At 41.1% G+C, this 24,012-nt stretch overlaps 3 protein-coding genes across 3 annotated transcripts; 1 reads left to right on the forward strand and 2 right to left on the reverse strand.

Annotated features, from left to right (window-relative positions):
• The first annotated feature begins 2,178 nt into the window (after nucleotides 1-2,178).
• LOC115684096 (uncharacterized protein At3g28850-like) lies at nucleotides 2,179-4,071 on the forward strand. Its single transcript, XM_030608803.2, has one exon. The coding sequence runs from the start codon at nucleotides 2,656-2,658 to the stop codon at nucleotides 3,955-3,957; it is 1,302 nt and encodes a 433-aa protein (XP_030464663.2). The 5' UTR covers nucleotides 2,179-2,655; the 3' UTR covers nucleotides 3,958-4,071.
• Nucleotides 4,072-10,042: 5,971 nt separating this feature from the next.
• On the reverse strand, nucleotides 10,043-11,874 carry LOC115684070 (transcription factor PRE5-like). The gene is made up of 2 exons (XM_030608768.2): nucleotides 11,524-11,874; nucleotides 10,043-10,421 (listed from the first exon to the last, which is right to left on the reverse strand). Exons 1-2 carry the CDS (start codon nucleotides 11,644-11,646, stop codon nucleotides 10,272-10,274), a joined length of 273 nt encoding a protein of 90 aa, XP_030464628.1. The 5' UTR covers nucleotides 11,647-11,874; the 3' UTR covers nucleotides 10,043-10,271.
• Nucleotides 11,875-21,788: 9,914 nt separating this feature from the next.
• Nucleotides 21,789-23,532, reverse strand: LOC115687202 (uncharacterized). Its single transcript, XM_030612685.2, has 2 exons — nucleotides 22,927-23,532; nucleotides 21,789-22,752 (listed from the first exon to the last, which is right to left on the reverse strand). The coding sequence occupies exon 1, from the start codon at nucleotides 23,410-23,412 to the stop codon at nucleotides 22,939-22,941; it is 474 nt and encodes a 157-aa protein (XP_030468545.2). The 5' UTR covers nucleotides 23,413-23,532; the 3' UTR covers nucleotides 21,789-22,752; nucleotides 22,927-22,938.
• Between the last annotated feature and the right edge of the window lie 480 nt (nucleotides 23,533-24,012).

Raw genomic sequence — 24,012 nt, forward strand, 5'->3', positions numbered from 1 at the left:
GTCTTGTGTATTTGCACAGGACTGAGGAGGCATAAGGGAATTTATGGACCCTACTGAAAATTTCCCTCTGGCCTAGCAACAAAAGCTGCTCACATGCACTTTTTTTCAAATTTATATAACTTTAGGGCTCCCTCTCTCTCCCTTGGAAATAGGGTTGGATCCATGTTATATTCCTCGTTGCTCATCATTATCTTATTATTATCATTATTGTAATTGTTAATTGAGAGGTCTCTGAATCTTCTCCAATCTCCACATGCACTTCCATGTGCCTCTCTCTCTCTCTCAATAAGTTGTGATCTTGCTCAAGGGGTTGCATCTGATTTTCTCCTCCAATTAATTAGACTTTCTTAATCGAATGTTGAGTAGTTACACACTACATGCAATTAATTATTCCTTGACTTCCGATTCATCTAGGTTTGAAAGGAACCGTAAAGTCGGTGTTTGATATCGATAGGATACCATAATCGAGATTGTCGGAGATCTTGTTTCGTAAGGAAAATGGATATGAGATGCTTTCTTGTGGGAATGAAAGCATTCTATACTTTCAAAGGGTTTGTAATATGTACACCGTCAGTGTAAAAGTTATTTTTTAAATAGGCGATATGGGAATGAAAGTATTAACTGTGCTAAAATTAAAAAATGTATACGCATCATTCTTTAAACCATGTTTGCATAAAGAAATTGTTACACCGCCGGTATATCGAAAGAAGGATATATTAAGTTCTCATCGATGTAGTAATTTGAAAATGTTGTTTACTCCCGCCGATATGTCAATGACTAATTAGCTAGCTTGTACGCTAACAAGGGCCATCACTAGCGATGATTATGGTTTTATAGGACCATAGGATGCTTGACTTTATATCTCAATCATGAGATCTAGCGTTCGGAATATATCGTGAAGAATGGAATTTGCCTGTCCAAATGTCGGATTTCCATTTAGGTTTTCGTGCGCCGTGAAAGATTAGCAAAAAGGACGTGTTGGACTGTCTGCAACATATATAGTTACCAAGGTTCACATGATTGAAATAGGTCATCTAGGTAGAGTCATAGGGAGGTAGCTGCTACAAGCCAATGCCTAGGGGTAGCTGATAGACTTGGCACACGATCGTTAAATTGGGAAGAGGAAAAAGAAAGAGTGATAGAAGATGGCAAAACAGAGAAATTTTATAGTGGTGCAGGTTATGCATCTTTTCTTGTCTATTGTCATGATCTCTGATTATCTTCTTTTTGTCAACATCAAGAATTAGAATATGTAGCAAACCACCATGTCTGGATGATCATTGTCCTCACCTTCAAACATTAAGGTGAAGCTTTTCGCTGTAGACATGATCATGAGTCCTGTCACAAAGGAATGGAAGGCCAATTTAGATGGACCTATACAATGGCATTTCGGTATAAAGTCTTGTCCTGCTGAGTCGAGCCAACCCCGTCCAATCCAAAATGTACTGTATACTTTTTACCTGATGGGTCATGGATCGGCTTTGGTAACAAGTTAGGCCGAATCCGAGCACGCAGCTGGGGCGATCAACTCTATTTTGAATCCTACCTGAATATGTAGCCATGCCATCAGGCCCAAAGGAGCCCAAAGATCTTGAAAGGTGTGTGCATTGAAGTGTTGTTGGGTTCTAGATCCATGTGGATCTCAAGCCCAGTAATAGGCTAGTAGCACAAAGCTCCCATCACTCTCCGTTTTTTTTTTTTCCTTTTTTTCGTAGAATTATTATTCTTTAGAATGTTCCTTCAATGAAAGGTCTTAGTTCTTGCCCACCTACCCATATTCGTGCGATCCATCTTCCCCGAGTTAGTGGAGGCCACGAACATGAACCGTCAGCCTCAGGAGAAAATCAGAATTCTAAAGAAGCCACCAACTCAAGCAGCGATCCTAGTGTACTAATCTTGACCCGTGCCAATGTTTGCTGTCGCAGATGTAAATTGAGTAAATATTTGCTTTCATCCGTGTAGAAGTCTCGAATCATTTTTCATATTTATTCCGGTAGTAGAAACTCTCGACTCGGTTGAATCGGTTCATTCAAATCTGGGATTTCAGGGGACCCTTGAGAGACAATCCGATGAGTTTACTTCCTGTCAAGATCGTATTTGCCGACTTACGACAATTCCATGGGCAAAAGAAGACTCAGTACTGTGTCAATGACAAGCTACATTTTCCTTCTTAAATAAGTAGATTACGCATGGGCGCATGCCAAAGCCCAATGTGCATTGAGAATAATTTGACACTGACAAATCTATGGATATCATACCATCTAACACGACGTCGACTATGGTTGGTGTGAATCAATTAATTTAAAGGTGATCGAACTGAAGTTGATAGATATGATAACCATGAATGAAACAAAGGAGGAAAGAAACGTGGACAAGTTTGGCTTTTGGTAAGAACATTAATCATGGAGAGTAATCAGCAAATAGCATTTTCTGGGGGAGTTGCTATTCACATTCTCTCTGTTTCTACTCCATCTCCTACTTTAGGTTTGAAATTGTGGGGGGCGAAAAAAGTTGGTGCTTCTTCTCAATGATTTTATGGCTCTGAGAACATTCTGAAGTCCCATCGGTCGCTTGTTGCTTTCTCCTCGAGTAAGGGAAACTCATATCAGTCTCTTTATGTTTTTTGCTTTGGCTCTGTAACATCGATTCAAATTGATGGGCTGTGCAAACTCGAAGTCGAAGAGCTGCCATCACTGCCAGGCGCCGTATTCGTCGCCAGTGCCCCTGAGCCGAAGCTACTCCACGCAAATCCACCACACACCGCGAAACAAAAGAGACAGTCGCCATGTCGTTGCTCTCACGTCCTCCACGCTAGGCTGTCTCAATCTTGATTTCTCTCGCATAGACGTTAACGAGTTCAATGAGAAATTCATTGCCAAGGGTGGTGATTTCAGGCTTCATGGCGAAAACGGCGACGTCGAAACAGTCGGTGATGAATTTTTGGGGGGACTAGTTGAGGAGGCCAAGACTTGGTCTGATATGATTGAGGAGAAGATACCGAAGGTGCTTCCTAAAACTCCAGTTAGGACTCCTCCTGGAGAACCAGAGACGATCAACACATGGGAGTTAATGGAGGGCCTCGAAGATGTTAGTCCTTTTCGGTCACCAAATTACTTCAAGAGTTCCTCTTTCAACGGTCCGATCCATCAATTGGTGCCGCGTGGTCATCCTGCGACATTGAGATTTGAAGAGACCTGCTCAGAAGGAGCCGATTGTTGCTCTAAATCAAGCGCCTCAGAGGTTGTCTCTGATGAAGAAGCCATATCCAATTTCAAGAAGTACCTTGAAAAACTCTCACCTACTCGTCCATTCCATGTACCTCCATCAAATGATCAAAATGGGTCTTCAATAGCTTTCAATGGCAAGCCACTGGATGTAACTGAAGCTGACCGGGTGAGTTGCGCATTGGCGGATGACGATAACTCTTTTCCGCATAGGAAAGAGATGGTGATCGTGTACTTTACGAGCCTGAGGGGTGTGAGGAAGACCTACGAAGACTCTTGCAATGTGCGGATCATACTCAAAGCAGTTGGAGTCCGGATGGATGAGCGAGATGTGTCACTGCATTCTGGGTTCAAGGAAGAACTGAAGGAGCTTTTGGGAGGTTGGTTTAGCGGGGCAGGATTGCCAAGGGTGTTCGTGGGCAGCAAGTGCATTGGCGGGGCTGAGGAAATCCGGAGATTGCACGAGGAAGGACGGCTCGAGAAAGTTTTAGAGAACTGCGAAAAGGTCGATGATCGTTGTCTCATCAGAGGAGGTGGCGATGGGATTTGTGAGGTCTGTGGGGACATAAGGTTCGTGCCTTGCAAGACGTGCTTCGGGAGTTGTAAGGTACACTGTGACCGCGATGAAGACGATTACAGCACAAAAGAAGGTGAGGGCGATTATTTCGGGTTTCGGCAGTGCCAGGATTGTAATGAGAATGGCCTCATCCGGTGTCCGCTTTGTTGTTATTGATCTCAAGTGGCAAAAGATCAGTCTTTTGCTTACATTGGTTTCTGCATTTTGCTGAGTTATCCTTTGTGAGTTGCTTTTGTTTGTGTATAGTCTGTTGTTATCTGGCTTGAATGACATGAGAACAACCTTTTTTCATTTACAAGAGCATGAGAACAACCTTAGTAAAGCCGAGGATTCAACTTTTCTGCTATAAAAAACAATCTTTTTTTTTTCATGTCAGTAAATTTCTGGAAGAATTTGTGAATGTCGAATTGTTAGTAAAGAAGAATTTAGGTCACCAGATTTCGCGGTAACTTAATTATGATACCGATAATTTTATGAAATTACGAACTTTTTTTGGCAGTTTGTAAATTACCAATTTTTCTTATCTTTTACCAACTTTTATTTGTCAATTTTATTGATGCCTTAAATTTATCAATTCTTATATGAATTTACCGATATTTATTTGAGTAACTCATCAACCATTTATCTCATTATATTCCCTACCGGTTTTCTATTGCCAACTCTCATTTAAGTAACTTATCAACGTTTGAATTTTTTAACTTTTGTTAATTTTTTTACCAATACCGTAAATTTATCAACTCTAACAGGAATTTACAAAAAAAAAAATTAAGTGGCTCACCAATTTTACCGCAAGATCACTTCATCTTCCTTCATTGAATAACTGGGAAAAAATTTGCTTGATGTGCACATGTAAAATGTTCACATGATCTAAGTTAAATTCGAAGTAAACATCATTGAAGATAACAAATTAACCTCAGTAAGAGATGCCACAAACTATACAGTTTTCCTAGCAGATTGTTATACTATCTTTCCTCCATCTACATCAGAGAAGCTTCCATTGATTCTGGCTTCCCTAATTTCCAGCAGAGGGTAAATTCCAGGTTATTTTTGGACTCAATTCCTTTTTACACTTCACGAGAAGATTCTTTTACCTCAGTAAAATATGAATGACGGGCACCAGCAAGTGGAAGCATTTTCATTCGTTTATTTAAATTAAGGAAATCTTTGTTGGTGCGGAGCACATATGTGGCATCAAGCTTGGACCCGGCAAAATACTTTATGAGTTCAACATGCCTAGGAAAGAAAAAAAAAAAGCAGAGTTAGGAAGAATGAGATCAAGGATATGTTATTAAAGTCATGTTAGATGCAACATTTGGTGAGAGATATATGGACTGTTCCTTGTACGAAATTGAAAGCCGCAGACCAACCCCAATCCGAATCAATATAGTTGACTCTTCGAGAAACAGGACGGCCAACTAGTTACCCTAGAGGTCCTAGTCCGATGAGCCGAGTCGGCCTCAAGTCTCAGGTTCGGTCTCTGAGGTGCCAGAGTCCGAGCGATGGGGATGATGAGGACTCGGGTTAGTTATTTTTAAAAAGCATAAATCATTTTTAGAAATTTCCTTGTGAATTTCCACGTATCGTATGTTCAGTCATTTATCTAAAGTACTGCCAAACAGCAAACAATAGAAAAAGTATTTTCCGATAACTGGTTGTTGAATCAAGCCCTAGATATAGAAGTTAAATGTGAACAATGTTATGTCCATCATTTTGAAGTTTTTGTTTCAAGAACTCAATGGGAGGGGAAAAAGAAGAAAAGATACAAGAAAACTCATTGCACCGAATACATTACCGAGCAGCAATAATTGAAGAAACAAGTTAATGAGGAACGAGAATTTTTAACATTAGAAGCATGTTGGCTAAGACATGTGTCATTGGAATATGATTGGCCAATTACGCCACGTAAGTCATATAGCATCACAAGTCACTAACCAACACGTACGAAACATTACAACTATAAGCTTTGCCAAATTATGAAACATTTCTCTGCTCGCTTGCCGAACGATCGAATTCCATGTTCACCTTGGATTTAGAGGGAAACCAAGGGGACAAAACCCGAGCAGTTGAACGATACATGCCCTCATAATCAGACATGGAATCGGATGGAATCTTTATTAGGGTTTTGGTTGACGGCAGAGATGAAACTTAGGTGAGAGATGTATGGAATTCTGCAGCTGAACTGCTTTTCATCATCGACATCCTGAACCAAGCTGTCGATGATCACTGCCTCAAATGAATTCTGACTTCTATTTGGTAGTGGTTCGCTGCCCACCATCATGTCTGTTGACTCTTTCCAAAGCCTAGGAAAAGTCAAAGAGTACGAAACTTTTCTTAAGTAACTTATTCTGTGCATTTTTTCCTATGTTGCGTGAATGAACCCATGAAGACCTAGAGAAGTGGCATTGGATACTATTTCTCATCTAGAGAGCTTTTTTAAATTGCCCTTCCTAAAAGAATCACTTTTTTTTCAAAATTCAGACACGTCTTTAGCCTCACATTGGCAGCATATTTAGACTAGATCGATCCCCTGGAGATAGATGTCATAGTTTAAAATTTGTTCAGGAGGTTTTTCTTTGTATTCAGATTATTCATTATTCTGGTCAAACATAAACATGACGTTTGTGAGGTGTGATCCATGGACTATTCCATTAACCTAGAATGAAACTGACTATTGTTTTATAAGTTGGCATGCACTTATGCAGTTAGATTTTGAAATCATCTTGAGGTAGGAGGTAAATTTACATCTTAAATTTACCCGTTGTGAGGTTAACATTTCATCACGAGTGTCATTCAACGATCCAAATTTATCTTCTTTTCCTTTTCTCTTCTTTTATTTCTTTTGTCCCCTTTTTCTTCTTTTCTATCCCCCCGGGGCGTTTCCATGCCATTGTCGCCATCTTGTCTCCAATACGTCGCTATCCTGCCCCCCTCTCCCCGCACGGTCTCTCTGTCTGTGTATGTGTTCTAACCTCAGAATCCTAGCCGACGGCCTTAAATTCGAGGTCTAGAGGCTGGCCTTCCATTTCGTGCAATGGTCATCACTATCGCAGCCGAGCTCCCTGGCCTTCACAAAGGGAGAGGGCCCGGCGGTAACTATTGATGTGCGATGGCGGTGGCGCGGGACGAAGCCGAGGCTGACACAACATGGAGGAGAGAGAGAGGTTACTTCTTCCGCAATCAAAAAGAAGTAATTGGACCATGTACAGCTATCTCCTGAAGTAGAGGAGACGAGGAGATCAATTTTGTGGAAAAAGCCCCACATTTAGCAAGGAAACATGCCAATCAACATACGAAGTGAAAGGGACTCAAGCTTTAAGAGGACGAAAGCCCATTAGAAGCACAGAGACAAGAAGGGCCTACCTAGCTTCCAGCTATACCTCTCTCAATATGGACCTCCCATAATCCGTGGTGAGAGGGAAAGATGCAATCTTTGCTTTTCGCTGTTTTGATTCTGATACCAGATTTCTAGAGATTCATGGCTTCCATTTTCCGACCCCTTTCATAGAAACCGGCCCTTGATTGCCAACTTGTTTCAATAATACACGAGAAAAGCAGATATCAGACCATCTAAAGCTCATAAGTCAACTTCACAAGTCCATGGGTCCATTTCGATCACAAACGCCGTAATGATACAGTAATCATGATTCCGACAATAGGAAAAAGCTGATGTCGGTTTCGGTGCCGTTGGGCGGGCGCACATTGTGCATTGGTTTATCTCAGGAAAATTCTCATGTTCCTATCGCCGCAACACAGGGAAAATTGTCCAAAAAGTCCTAAACCTATTGTACGGCAGCCAAATCGGTTATAAACTTTTCAATTGTACAAATTTAGTCATAAAACTTTTGATGATTTGCCAATTTAGTCTTAAAACTTTTAACAATTTGTTAATTTAATCATTCCGATCAATTTTGATTGGAAATCGCTGATATGGTGGTCTAGTCAGCGCCGGCCATCCTACGTCGGTCATCCGACGCAGGATGGCCAATGCTGACATGGATAATTTTTTAATATTTTTTTTCTTTTTCCCCTTTTCTTTTCTTTTTTTTTCTTTTTTCTTTTTCCTTTTTCCTTTTTTCCCACCTCTGACCATCGTTAGCCTCGAGTGAGGGACACCTAGGCTTGGGCTAGCGCGGGCCCCCCTCACCTGGGCGAGAGGGAGGATTGCCCTTGCCGGATCTGGCAAGGGTGAACCTCGCTAGGGGCCAACAAGGGCTGCCCTTGCCCGATCTAGCGAGGGTGGCCCTTGCCATGCCACCGGCCATTAACGAGGCCCTGTGATGGCCGATAAGGGAAATAGAAAAGGAAAGAAATTGTAAAATTTGCCCACATCAATGTCAGTCATGCCATGTAAAACAGACAGTGCTAACTAGACCGCCACGTTAGCGATTGTCAGTCAAAATTAGCTAGAATAACTAAAGTGACAAATTATTAAAAGGTTTAGGACTAAATTGATAAGTTGTCAAAAGGTTTATGACTAAATTAGTACAATTGAAAGGTTTAGGACTGAATTGACCGCCATAGAATAGGTTTGGTACTTTTTGAACAATTTTCCTTCGCAACACATGAGTCAAACAATTGATCAATCAATACTTGATCTACCATGTTGGATACACTCGATTTTCAAATTCGATTTAGAACAAAGCGCTCGAGGCACTATAATTAACATGGACATATACAAGTATGGGTCACATTTAAGTATCCAATGTGACAATGACTACCACTTTGTCAATCTATTATATAAAAACACCTTTTGTATCTCCAGCATCATTCTTATATAGATATAGATTCAGATGCTGTTTATCAGGTTCCGAGGGTGACACAGCATAGATTGGCTTAAATCTCTTTTGCTTTTTATAGAGAGCTCACACCTGCTTAAGTCTCTTTTGCTTATTTAAGAGAGCTCACACCTTACTTATATAAGATTAGAATCTATGATTTTTATTGCACATCAAATCAAGTTGCCAATGATTACAAAACTATGGGGCTCATGGGCTGACGCTACAACACCCACCTGACCCCTTATGACCGACAAAACCTCAGTCTTTTAAATACAGGGATATTGACAGATTGACCATTGCTCTATGCAATGCCAAATTTTACCAAAGTTTAGGTGAGAATAATATGGCAGTCTCTTGTCATCATCCGTATTTTGGAGTAATTTTTACTTTTTACTTCCGTTCTTACCTTATTTTAGTAATCCATGTTTAACTTTGATCTCAAATTGAACATTTTAAGTCCTTTCTTTAAATGAGACTACAATAAACCCGTCAAATGGATGGGTCGGGACAGGTCGGGTTTTGGTCGGGTCGAAAATGGTCCGGTCTTAATTGACTCATTTCCATGCAATATAAATTTAACGACACATACCACCCAATCCGACCCATATTGCTAAAGCACTTATGTAATTAACCCAATCTAGAAAAACTCATACCCAAATTGAGGTAAAAGCGCGGAGTGAGCGAGGGCAAGAAAGAGTCCTAGAGGTGGGTTGAGTCTAAGTAAGTTGTGAACTCATTTAATACCCATATTATTTTGGCTTTTACCATTCTACACCCATTTATGATCTATTTACTAAATAACTAACCCATATAACAACTCAACCTATCAAATATGGATTAAAAAATGGATTTATGACCTATTTTGACAGATCTAGACGCCAACGACAATGACAACAACCCAGTTATTCTCGTTAAAATTAGTTTGTTTTCACCTCATTCTTAAGGGTCAATTGGAATTTATATAAATACTCTTCTTAATTCTTTAAAGATATGAAGTAATCTTTAGGGAAAATGAATAACTACCTTATTGCTTGACGAAAGTTTCTCCAATGTATATTACCTTGTCAGTTGGTAAAGAATTCTGTGATCAAAATAATTGAGCGTCCCTATGTAATTTTTAATCTTAGTTTGTGCACAAGCAACGGATTCAAACAGGCATGACTTCTCAGTTCTCTAGAGGATAAGAATACTTCCCCTGTTCGGAATGACAAGTGTCTTGCATTCGATCTAACATTTTTCCGCGGTCTACGACAAATGAGAAATGAATTCCTTATCATTGTCCTCCATTTCAAAATCGGAACAGTCCCGAGGAAAATCCATGTATCATGTTGTTCAATTAAACGAAATTTTAAAAGTCGCAAATGTCCATGAAAAGCAACATTTCAACGAACAATGCCACCAGCAGTTTGGCTTATGCATCCACAATCTACATCAGGCATATTATAATATAGGGTCTTGAGGGGTGCATGCAAGTGCATTTTATTATATACTCGACGCCTAATTACACTGCACTGTACGTCCGTACAGGAGAGACGATATCTACTTACATGCTAGCCCTTGTTTTGATTCTAGGGATATGAAAATCACCCAAAGGGAAAAGAAAAATTGAAGGAAAACGAAGCTAGATGGAAGCAGAACACAAGCTGGTTCAGTACACGAAGGGCTCTATATGATAACATCAATTACGAGAGTTTATATTAAGCTCCTAATGATGGCGGCCTCAGGACTATCAGGATCGATGGTGGACAAGAGCTGGGAGAGTCGCGAGCTGAGGTCGTCCACCTCCTTGTGCAAGTTCTTTATGTAGTTGCAGGTCTCTTGCAACACCTTCGAGGCCGGTACCTGCAAAGAAAGAAATGATGGATGCGTCTCACCGTTAGCGCGTGTGCGTCTATTGAATCGAAATTTCACATGGATTGACAATGTTTTCCGCATAATATATTTGACCAGGTATGAGGTCATGCGTTTGAATCTTTAGACTGACTCTTTAGCCTCCTCATGAAGTTGAATTCTTGTACTGCACAATAATTATTTCAACCAAATGCCCGAGGGGATTACTGGTAAGATTGAATGATCATTTAGTTCTCTGTCTAGCTAGATCACTAGTTAGCGAAATTTGGAAGCATGAGTATGTCTTCTGTTGGCAAGTATCTCCGTACAGATACTAACGTAGATACGTGTTTGTATCTTTTGGCTACGGGAATGAAAAGGTTTTGATCTTGTGTCCCTTCCAAATGCTCCAGAGTTCTGATAATTAGTAATTCCAACTCTAGGTTTGATGTCTATACCCACCAGAGAGCTAGTCCTTTATGAATTAGCTAACACGTTATGTGCATAAAAGTAACTTACCATACAATAGATCTATGTAGCTGTTTAGTAATATCCAGACAGACAATATCTAACGCGCATTTATACAGACCGACGAGCGCACATGCATGCTTCTAGTACTCAAGTATAAGTACATGCTCAAATAGGACGGTGCCGACAGTGTTGGGAAATCACTTGTGAGTAGGATATACAATCGAAGTCAAGCATCAAAAGTGCAAATTTAAATGCCAAACAAGCTTAGCGTATACAAGCAACGAAATAGAGATAATGACATACATGATGATATATATAAAAACTTCAGCTTCTTTGTTGTTTCCATGTATAGAATGATATGATTTATGATCGCAATAAGCAGAATATATATGCCCACTTGTCTACTGAGCTCAACTTTGGGGCAAAGTTCTAAATTTAGACCGAGTAATTAGATTAATAGAGCTTATTAACTTTGGGGCATGGGACTGAGTAGGACTATGAGCACTAATGTAACCTATTCTAGTATTCTGGGTCTTTTAAGGACCATGTTCTGTAACTATATGCATCGACCAAGCTAGCCAGCTAGGAAGTTATACTCCCCTTGTCCCTTCATTCGCTAGAGATGGAGAGAGCGTTTATGTACCTTATCGGAGCGTCGACGATCGCGGATCTCAGGAAGAAGTTCGCGCAACTTGGACACCAGATCAATGATCTGATCATCGCTGATCCTCGAAGACCCAGACTGCCTTGACCTTCTGCTGGACATTCTGGCTAACTCGTTCAGATATATTTATGACAATGTGGACAAACCTAGTATAAATCCCCAAGAGGGACTGGTATCTCTTATGGAAGTGAGGAAGATATGCTTCAAGAGAAGGAAGGAGAAAGGAAGGTGGAGTGAATGCAGACGCTAGCTACTTTAAACTACAAAGGTACCATGATAGAAATTTGTAGAAAGTGACCCAAGAGTTATAAAGAACGAGGACCATGCCGCCCGGAGAGAGAGAGGGAGAGACCGAGAGAGAGAGTACAATAGACACAGACAGCGATGTTTGCTATGAAGAAGACAACTGCATTGAAGGGAGGAGCAAGACTAGACTTCCTCTGACACAGAGAGAGAGAGAGAAGAAATGAAGCTTCTCCTTTTTAAGAGGTGTTCCCGAGTTGGGGATGGAGCCCAAGTGGGAATAGAGAAAGATGTTTGTTCTTGAGCAAACACAGTGGGCCTGCATGTGTTCGCCTCATAATGCACAACGCCATGTGATCGTCTTTGGCGGGGGAGCTCTCATCTTCTGTATAATTCCTCTGGTGAGCTTGCAAATCTCCTCAGCAAATCAGCTCGTGCCACTCCACCAACTCCTTAAAAAAACAATTTTGCTGTGGCAGCCATTTACAAGATTTGGACCCTACTGTGTATAATTTAAGATGAAAGTGGGGCATTTACTAGACCAATGAAAACTAAATCGAATTTCATGTTTTTTTACTGCGATTGATTTTGTCTGTAATGTCAATATAGTGTTGAGTTTGGTCTAATTTATTTACTAATTATATGTGTGAATAGTAACGAATTGATATGAAAGTGTGTTTGTGCAGGCCAATTGCCTTAGGTTTGGTTTTATCTTGTATACAGTATGCCACGATAAAGGTCGAGCAAGTATTGTCTGCAACAGCCTGGTTAGCATTCGATCCACATGAGATCTCATAAACAAATACAAGTTCACATAGAATTCATGCACTGGAGTGAGTCAATCCATCACGTCTATACAGAGAAATGCACAGAAAATTCTAAATATCTCTAGCAACATCAATTTCAAAACAAATCTATATAATATTTTTCTCAGCCGCGTTTCCTGAAAAAGCAAAGCTACTCATACTTCTACATTCGTGAGTTTCTACATGGTGAGCATATGAACGTCTACTTGATAGTTCTTCCATGCGTATCCCATTACATCACTGAGTAATTCGGCAATGCTGTGGAAAATGTATCTTTAAATATGATGCAGAGAATTAGACCCCTATCACTTTTTAATAAAATGACTACTATATTTATTTTATTCGTGAAAAGAGTGGGGAGGAACGATTGAAACAGCTACCCCTCTAAGTGTTACCATTAAGATCTCACACTCATTATAGAATGTTCGATTTGAGCCATTATTATTCAATCCATTCATAGGTATATGAGCGCATTAATCCTACCAACATGTTGGAAGCTAGAAATTCTCTCTGCATGAGACATCAATTGCCGAGACACAAATTGACCAAAGATTCGCTCCCGACATGACTCAAACTTGTAATCTTATGGAAGATGATTTGACTCATTTATTATTGAGCTACCACACTCAATGTGCAGTAACTCTATATCTTACTTAATGTGAAGATATGACATAGATGGACAAAATAATTTCTCCACTCGAAGATTCCATCTACAAGGGACCTGTTTTAACTTTTGCTGAGAGAGCAAGTATCAAGGAAAAATACTTATTTACCATCTCTTTCCATTTTTATTTTTTTTCTATCTTTTTTTTTTTTTGGGTAGGGTAGTCTCCCTCATCATATACAATTCTTTCCCTTTCAATGTTTGGGACATGACTGCGTGAGTGTTGCACAATGTCAAAGCCCTAGTCACATGCCATTTCCCTGGTACACACGACAAGACACGTGTCATGTCATCAAGTATAGTACACTAATTTATGGAAGACATTTAATTCGATAGTGTATAAGATAGCTATTAAAAATTATTTTCCATGCCCTATTTTTTTGGGGGGGTCAAGCAGATTCACGTGTTGGTGGAAAATATAAAAACTGGAGGACCTTCTTCTAGGACCCCCCCACCCCCAATTTGTATGAATAGCTTTTAGTACAACCACCTTAAGTTGGGGCAACAACCAGCAAATGCCATCACGATATGGTCATTCCGGGCATCTAACGTGATGTTTTATGTTCTCTCCTCAATTATTCAGATGCTTCTAGGAGTGTATTTTAAAAAGGAAAAAAACCAATGGAGGTAGGAGCATTCTCTCGATTTACCGCATTGGTTGAATCAATACGACTAAACAATGGGTCGACCAGAGATGGTGGCTAATGATGGCTAACCAACGATGGTCTTTCGGTTTGGTCCAAAAGAGTCACCGACGCTGGGATCATTGCCGATGATGATCGTGTACAATGGACCGTTGGCAAAAGTGCCATTAGCCAAACCAATCGCGGACACTAGAATTCAATCAGAGGTCATGATAAGAAAAGGATTTGTAATACCCTAACTCATGGGGTTTCGTGCGAATGTTTCGTACATTTGGTCATCAAAATTGGTAATCCCCTAACTCGAATAGTTCTTAAGTATTGAAACTAAAGATTCAATCAAGTTTTCGTTTGATGGGTTTTGATGACCTGCTAATGATCCAATTTTGTCTTTGATAAATCCATTTTCTTGATCCATCTTTTAAGGTGTCAAGATCTTCTTCTTATCAAACGATGGTACTAGTTCACAAGTGAAAGCAACACCGGACAAAGCCTGCAAATCGATCTACACGCCCAATGTCCATATGTGAACGTGGAATTGACATTACATGATGTGCTGTTACGTATCAGCAGCATTATTGATGATTAGAATCTTCTGTCTTTGAATTGAGGTAGTGTGTGTTCGCTTTCCCTGATTTTCTTGCCAAAACATAGGATCGGGCAATGATGTTAACAGATCAGTTGGAGAAATTAAGGGCACGAGAGATTCAATTTTCCCCGTAGGACAGAAGTTGATTTAGTGTGGCCCATGTATTTAAATTTTTCCTGGTGCTGTCGTCGGAATTTAAGTGATTGTTGTTGCTGCTGCTGCTGCTGCTTCCCATTGAAAAGGGCTCACCCATCTTCCTTTTAAAAGCCAGTCTTTTCGCTTTCTTTTCCTTCGCTTTCGTGTTTCAGGTGTAGGAAGCATAGGCCAGACCAAATTAATCAACAATACATAAGAAATAACTACGTCAACAATAGAGGAACCCTTTTTTTGTGGTAATCATAAAGTACAAAACTAAACAAATTAAAGTCGAAAGTCTACCATCCCAACTTTACCACTAAACAAAACATAAGATAATTGGTCTCCCAATCTTAGATTTGGGAGCTTTTTTCTCCGATCTAATTCTAGATTTAGGAGTTTTAATGAATAAGTACTCCGCCTCCAGTTTCAATGGTGTTCATAGCAGCATTTGTGTCAAATATGTGCTCGTTAAAGGTGTTTTTGTTAAAAGCTTTAGCATCTTGCATGTGCTAAGGGCTTGCTCCCACAAGTGTCAGATCTGAACTTGTCCAATATGTTTATGTTATCTATATACGGTGATGGTGTTGGGGACGACAAACCTAGGTGTACACCTTTAAAAGGCAAAGCCGTAATTATAGATAGAGATCCTGGTGTGTGCTCATCAATGATGTTGATGTGTGATTCAATGATCGCCCGCTCATTATTTTGCTTGGATCCAGTCATAAATCTATTCTTGAAAGACGAGTGTGTAATTATCTCTGCCAACCATGCTCTCATGATGTAACTTGATTTCTGATTTTGGGTTTGTTTTGGAGCTTTATGGGCTTGCCTTGTTATGATAACTTTTAAGATTTCCTATGGATCCTTTCATGTATCCTTTTGATAAAAAATGGAAATTTAATTTGACCAAAAAAACACATGAGATAATTCTCTAGGAGGTTGCAAGTAGAACGTAGTATCCAATCGCTTCGCTAGGCCAATATTGGCAAGTATATCAACAGGCCAATTGCCTTCCCGAAAAATATGATGTATTTTGAACTCAAAATGAGAGCCCATGAGAGATATCTTTAAGTAGTGTTGGTCCAGTGTTATCCGCTATGCTCTCTTGATTAACAAGTTCGGTGATAATATTGGAGTCCAGTATATGGAAACCATGTTGCTTTGCGATGGTAAATCCCAACCATAGCATCCATAGTTCTCCTTGTGAAAAAGGAACTTATTCCAAGAAATGAGGTAAAACTTGAAGTCAATCACCCCCGTCATTTCGGAATAATCCTCCGACTCATGTAATTCCAAGATTACCTTTAGACGCTCCATCTGTATTCAGTTTAATTCATCACAGAGGTGAAAGATCCCAGGCGATCATAATGGGAGAAGTACGTGATCCACTTTTTGACAAGTTGATCACGGACAAAGATATGATTATTTTTTGTGCTGCTGGTTGTTAATTTGAGGCTCCATTTGTTTCGCAAGAAATGAATGATTATATTTTCCTAGAAATAATGGCTTATATCGCTTAGAAAAAAATATGAACCAAAAATATTTTCATCGTCTAGAAAATATTTAGACATAATTATTGCGGATAACGAAAAAAATTTCATTGACTAATTATTTTAAGAGATATGAACTATCAATTTTTGGAAAATATTATCCAAATCATTTATTTTCTGCAAAACAAATGGAGCCTGATCGATATTTAAAGCTAATCTCCCATGCTCATTCATTTGCTATTCATCCACGCTGTACTAGATAACTCAATCGTCTTTGTAATTAAGGAGTGAAGCTGTTGAGGCAAATAATAGAACCTACAAGCGGTGAATAGGCCGATTGAAAACTTTGGAAAACTTTCGTGGAAATAAATGGTTATACTTTGTCAGTTGCATAAACAAATTGATAATTCCATACACGTGGGAGCTTCTATCAAACAAATATAGATAATAATGAGCCGATAGAAGATAGTACGCACAAATATATAGTGCTTACGGATTATAATCAAGCCTACTCTACACCCTAACAACCTTAACACCAGCTAGAATGAAATTGTCCAATCAATTTCGAACATATTGTACAAATACCAATTCAGTCATAAACTTTTCAATTTCAACAATTTAGTCATTAACATTTGGTCGAAATTCCAATATAGTCTGTCTAGCCAAATTTTCGCCAGAAAATCGCTTGCATGACAGTATGCCACATAGGATGGCTTGCAATGACTAGACTACCACGTCAACGAGAAAATTGCTTGAAAGGGATAAATTAGAATTTCGAAAAAAAGTTGAGGACTAAATTGACATAATAAAGTTAAGGATTGAATTGGCATCCACGCAATAAGTCAGTTTTGGATTGGGTAATTTTCTCCGCTGGCTAGGATCCACTAGTAATCTCAAGAGATATTACAATCCAGCAAGTACCACTTCCATCACATAATAGAACACACCATCATGATACAAGAACTGCTATTACACTTGTATACTCTTCTCTTGTCGCTAATTACAATACAACAAAAGCTCCACGACACAACAGACAAGAGCACAGTTTGCTCGCGATAGGAAGAAGATGATGATAACAGAGTAGGCTTTCTCAATTTTTCGCCCAACCCCTTCTAGCTTCTTTGATCCTCTTTATATGAATGTTCCTTCTACAATCTAACCGTTGGAGATCCTTCTGAAGAGTTAAGAGCCGTTGACAGTTGATAGGAGCTGTTTCCGAGGTTCAAGCCGTCCATATAGTCTATTCCTATTGGCAAAAGCAAGGTTTATCAAAATGAAGTCTACTGCTATTGTTACATTAATTGTTTCTAAATGTTTGACCACAACCAGCAGAGCTATTGTGACTCATCTCCGATCTTCTATCCACGGATTCCAAACCTTGTCAACGGCTATTTTCTTCCCGTTTAACAGTCATCTTGAGATGAACGATTGACCAACACCTTCCAGGACTTGATAGTGGCACGATTTATTGCTCCTTATCACTTGATAATAGGGCATGCCTTTATCAACAATCCATCGGTGTTGTCCAAGGTATACCTTACAAAATGACTTGTGATATATGTTATCCATCGGTTTTCTGGAGCATAACAATACCACAAGACTTTACTTAGATGTCCACTTGATTATGGTAGCTCCAGGTCCTTGTGAACACTTCGCTCTATCAAACTTGTTCTCCTCTTGCCAAGGTCCTCATCCTTGTGAACATCTTTCCACTGTAGCTGAGGAGACTACTGATACGATCACAGTCTTCTTGCTATTATCATCATCAATTGATCATGAAGAACATCTGCATTTATCAAGTATATATAAAAACAAATATAGTTTTGGAATCATCAAAATACCTTAGGGAGGTTTTCCCAATAGAAACAAAGTCAAGTTACTCGTGAATCGCTCAGGTTCGGCTCAATGATTGCTCAAGATCAGCTCGCCTAATTTTGAACAATAATCGAGCTCGAGCTATTTAAGTACCTTATCGATTTCAAGGTCAAGTTCGTCAATACTGAGCTCAACAAGCTCGTGAGTCTAGTCGATATTAATCAAGATTCTGTTCTTTCCTCAATAATATTTAAAATTTTTAAAACAAACACCAAAATTTCCTAAAAAACTACAATAATATTCAAGCTACTTAAACTCAAGCTCGAGCTCAAGTTCATTTACAAATTGATTGTAATCGAATCGAGTTGAGTTCAAGTATCTTGATTTTTCTAGTCAAGTCGAACTTGAGCAGAAAAGTCGATTCTCAATCGAAGTCATTATGCCAATCGATTCGAGCTCGAGCACTCGACCCTGATTACATCTGTAATTGTAACTGGTCCCAAGTAGCTTAAATTTCAAACGAACTGGTATGTAAAAAAAAGAACCGTGTCTGTGTTGATGACACCCTGTCGAGTGCGCTAAGGACAAAGCAAATGTGATAAGCTCGATTAAGAGCCGTCCACGAGGAACTCTTTCGATTCTCTCTTCATTAATTATACACCTTAATCCAAAAATTCTCTGTGTTTCTTGCTCAAGACTCAGACCTGAAAGCTTTCGATCGAACCTCCGACAACCCAACCATCTCTGACTTGCTGGTATCATTGTCTAAACACAAAAATAAAGCTGGTCTTGCCTCCACACTAGTCCAAAATGATGCTTGCTTTGTTTGTAAGTGGCGATGCTAAGAGCGTGGTTAATTAAGCTTGCCGACATGTACTTAATGGTGTCTAATCACATGCATTAACTATAATATATGCTTTGCAGGACCAGATGTGTTCTCCACCAGCACGCATTTGCCCCTATTCAACTTAATTTGATCGTGCATTAATTGCATGGATAATCATGATTCCAAACACGGGCAACTAATATTTATTGGTTTCCTCGAGTGAGCTTGCTTTTGACTGTCGTTTTCTAAGTTCAACACATGTGGGTGACAACATTCATGTCTTTTGATAGTCCTTTTTGGGATCAGCCTGCTCGATCCTCAAGATCTCTAAGCACAATTAATTGAGTCTTAAACACCCAATGGTCCGAACACTTCCAAATCTTAGATTCAACTCTTCCTTATTGTGGAAAATACTGGGAAAGGTCGTAGTTACGTTAATGGATGTTGTTGAGAGTGCGCAAGAAAAACTCGATACCTTTTTTTGAGGAAACCATCAAAAGGAAGCCAAATTCCGAACCTATCAATATATCTAGCTGGACCCACATTTATTCAAAAACTTAAGCCAATAAATTATGGGTCAACTCACACATGTATCTTAACATTACAGCAAAGCCCACCGTCACTCCAGGTATTTTTCGCCAAACCGAGCCATGAAAGTTGCCCAAAAACCGCATCAGCAAAAGCCCGATACATTCATATTGGTAAATCGCCAAGGAAGAGTTCAAGTATGAACCCATCAATATATCCAGTTGGATTCATATTCATTTAAAAACTTAAATCTGTGAATTACAAGCCAACTGAAATATATTAACTACTTCACGCCACACTAAAATTTCAATGCGGGATTTTTTCTACCAGACCTCACACATGTATCACAAGAGAGAATCTTGCAGGGTCACGTGGCGCAGATATTGATGTTCCCTTGGAAACTTAATTTTCCAAGAACAACTTACGCCAAATTCAAGAAGCATGCGACTACAGAAAGAGGCATTTCCTCCATGCGCTTGACTTTTTGGCATTTTGTTATGACTAATGAGCAATCATTATCGCATTAGTTCCTTTAATTTTCCTCTTTTCTTATGAAGTTGAGGTATCGAGGTGCAGTTAGGAACTGATTGACTCTTGGGGCAGCCTGCCTGTGCATGCGACACCAGATAATTTGCAAAATTAAACTGAGTCTGAACTTTTGTGGGTGATTCCAGTGAAAGCGTCGATATGCGGAGATCATATATTTGTATCTAGGAAAGACGATCTTCTCCTGTTAGGGAAAAGATTTTAATGTGGGAAAAAATCAATCCGCTGGCGATACAAAAAGCTAGTGACAAACCGAACTTTTAAAAGTCAAATATGGAAGCGTCTTCTACCCTAATTTTTTGGCTTATGCTTTTGACTTTTGGGTGAAGACATATACGAGAACTATGTCCATCCTATAGCAATTTCACGCGCACTTTTACTAGTCTTCGATTAAAAGCCGGGACGGCAAAATTTCTTTCTTACCCCAACACGAAAGTAAAAAATTTATGAGCGACAACTTTTCAAATCACCCTCGGATTTGATAACCACATGCTAATCAAACGTCATGGTCGCCCCAAAAATAGGCTCAAATGGAACCCGACTTGTTAGGAGCCCAACGACTGTGCACGAGAGTGCCAATAATCCGAAAGGAAGAGGATCCCTCCATGCTTCCAAGACCCAAGGATGACTCCATAGACAAAACATCATGGAGAGGCCTAAAACTTGCGTTCTACTCCTTAATCAAGTGAGAAAATGAACAAAGGGTCAAAAGAATTTTGAGCTTCTTTTGGTCAAAAAGGACCTCTACCTGATGTTTCTGCTCGAATAGTCTTTTTTAAGGGGCTTCGCTTTAAGTGCATGCAGGCCTTTGTCCTAATCATGGGCTAAGCTGCGAAGGTCAAAGACTCGTGAAGTTCATTTGGCTACAAGATGCTCTCTCGATGCCGAATAACGAGGCACGAATTAGGTTCAAAGTCAGATTCGTCATGATGCCCAACCTCGAGCTCTACGCATTTCGCGCATATGTCTCGTGCTTTTGCCGATAGGAAAAGTCTATGGCCGGACGCCGAATCGACTGCTGAACAAAATCTTCCACCTCACGTGAGTGCTGTTTCAACTGAAGATGCGGCCCTCTCCCGCTCCCAATGTTTGTGGAATTTGTAGTCTGAGTCCAAAAGTACCATGATGGTTCCTTTCGATACGTGAAGTCGTGTGATGATTATCGTGGGTCATGTGCAACATTAATAGCGATTTGCGTGCTGGCTTTGCTCGCACGGGCCCGTCACTGTCGATTAGCTTTTCTCGAGTTTGAATTCAGGTTAAAAAGAGAAGGACAAAGAAAAAAGAGTTAGGTTGAAGCAACCGTCCTTTTGACTGTCTAATGCATATATCCCGGAACGAAGATAAATATTCACGGGGCGTGTCGAGATGTGGACGAATGCGCACTTCGGATTCGAAGCTCTTACCTACAATCGTTCTTCAAATGTTCACTTTCCGCCACATCGAAATGAGTTTTGCTCATCCATAACAAAGAGCAAGTGGAAGTTCATATGAACATGTTGCTTCCACTTTTGCCAAGAGCTATGGTCCATTTTAGCAAAGGCTGAAAGAAGCCTCTTCCCCTCGAAACCCAATAAAGAGAACGATTGTGAGTAATTCACCACCTCGTGTAGTTAAGAAAAATGGTATGAGACTTATATTTTATTTTACGTTATTCAAGTTTCTCGTGATTGTTTTTTTCACGCGGACCTCACGAGAAAGTTATTCCTCGTGTTATGTTACGACATTGGAGCCCTTTCCTAAAATTAAGGACAAAAAAGTCTTGCATCATAACGGCAGCATGTCCAACTATTCAATTCGAGGAAAATTGCAAACGAATGCTTAAAACAAAAGAAGAGGAAAAAAAAAATGAAGGGAGCAATTTCCGGAACTAAGCTTCTACCAAACATTCTTATATAAACGGCGACGTCGTATGCTGTCTCCAAATAAGTAACTCGAAAGAGTTCGGACACGAGGAAAAAAAAAAGTAAAATGGACATGTCGCTCGCCAATAATGATGACACGGCCCATCAGTAAGTGAAAAAGGGAGTAAGTACACTTTCTTGGTACATATATGGAAACATCAAATAGTAGAATTTGGTCAAGTCCTCGACATAATCATGGGACTGAGATGCAAGTACCGGCTCTTTGCTTCGGCGCAGAAGGGAAGTAACAAAGGAGAGAACCCGACGGGGTTCATCATTCATCTTTCAAGGCCAAGAAACGGCATTCAAAAAGGTCCATTTTGGTAAGGATGGGCTGGGCCCGGGGTCAGAGTCCTGCGGCAGAAACACCCCCCCACTAGTCCTGACCATCGTGGACCCGGAAGCCCACTTGGCCCGGCCATCGATTGGGACGGCTCTCTGTCAAAGCTTGGGCTCCGCCCAAAAAGGGAGGGCCGATCAGTTGTTCGGGCGGGCCCTCCACACGCGATTTCTAGTGCTGATAGGCCATCGTCGTCCGTTTATGCTTTCATGTTTTTCGAGCTTTTTAGTCCAATTTGGCACGACAGGTTTTCTCTCTGTTTTCTATACGGTTTCCGTTCATCGAAATTTGCTGCTTTTTAATCGTTCGGTTCGTTGCGCTCTGCTCTCTTCTACACGGAACGACGGAGGCAATTGGAGATTGGAGACCGATCGGGGGCGCATCAGGCGTGTCTCAAAGTTCATCATGTACACAAATTCTCATACCTCTTCACTGTACATCATCATCATCATCGTCTCTCTTCCCTCCTCTTCTTCCTTTTTTTTTTTTTTGAAATCATCTCGTCTCTTAACACCTCTCACACCTCTATACAAACGGCAGACGACCAGACGACGATCACTCAACAGTCTCCCTCTCCTGCGTCAGCGAACAAGACGACGCTCCATAACTCTCCCAGCTCCTCCTCGTCGTTCTTAGCTCTCATCGCCATCTTCTCTCATCTCGTGACGGCACGAACTCCTGCAAATTAGGAAGCGACAGAGCCGGAAATATCAGGAACGGCGAAAACTCTAGCTAGAGTAGCTCGGTTTGGTCGCGGAGCTTGAGGAAAGTGAAATTCTCCTCTTCGATTTTCGCGATTTCTCCGAAGATTAGAAAAAGGAGAAGCAAAAACGAAACGATCGACGAACGGACCTTGTTGTCTCTTCAGCCTACGGACTGGATCGGGTTGACCTTGCCGCTCAGAGGCGAGCACGGCAAGATCGGCCGCGAGAAGACCACGATGTCCGCGCGCGAGGCCGCCGCCACGACCGCGCTGCTGCTGCTGCCGACGACCTTGTCCTTGGCGCTGAGGCATTCGCCGATATCTTCGCCGAGGTGCAGATCCTCCTCTCTGATCCTCAGGACCTGGCTGTGCAAGCACCCCAGCTTCTTCTCCGCCCTCAGCATCCATTTCCCCGCCAGAGACCGCGGCGACTCCATCTCCTCCGACGATCCTCCGCTCTCCGCGGACACCTTCGACTTCGCCGCCCCGAACGATCTCCGGCGATCGATCGGCTGATCGCGGTCCACCGCAGCCCCAGTTCCGGCGGAGCCGAGCTCCGCCGCCAGTCCCTGCGGCAGCATCGTCTTCTTCTTGTCCGCGTCGGAGCTCGGGATCCGACTGTCTCTCACCGTCATCTATCTCGCCGGCGTTTCTTCAACGTCAGAGCACGGAAGCGAAACGATCACGAGCGGTACTCGAAACTTTTCCGAAACGCTACGAGCTGAAAATGCTTGCGGGAGTCGTGATGAATTGCCGACTCGAGCGGTATTTATATACCCGCGCGAGTGGCAGGGAGGGGTGGGGGGGTAGAGCGAAACGGTGCGGTTCTTGGTTTCGGGGGTTGCGTTTTCGAGTAGTTATTGCGGGGAGCTTGAGTTACGTGGTGTGGGGGGGAACAGCTCGGCTCGGCTCGGCTGTGAGCACGTGGCTCGACACGTGTTGACTGAGATGTGAGAGGGGGGGAAGCTGTTTCCGTTTTTGCGGGGCAACGAGAGTTTAGGATCTCTCGGGATCCCGCCACGTCGCCCGAATCCCGTACCGCCACGTCACCGCGGCCTTGATATGATTTCCACCCTCGTGTCGTATCGTATTGTGGATGTGGATGAGATCATGAGATGAGGGGCGACCGAGATTTTTTCCTGCGTTCGTGGCCCGATCAATTATATTTTAATTAAAGCGCTAATCAAACCGGGGGGTGGGGCGGGGCTACCAGATTTTGAAAATTCAAAATACAT

This window comes from Syzygium oleosum, unplaced genomic scaffold, assembly GCF_021117445.2.
Source record: "Syzygium oleosum isolate NSW1041296 unplaced genomic scaffold, Sole_v2.1 Sole_v2.08, whole genome shotgun sequence".
NCBI lineage: Eukaryota > Viridiplantae > Streptophyta > Magnoliopsida > Myrtales > Myrtaceae > Syzygium > Syzygium oleosum.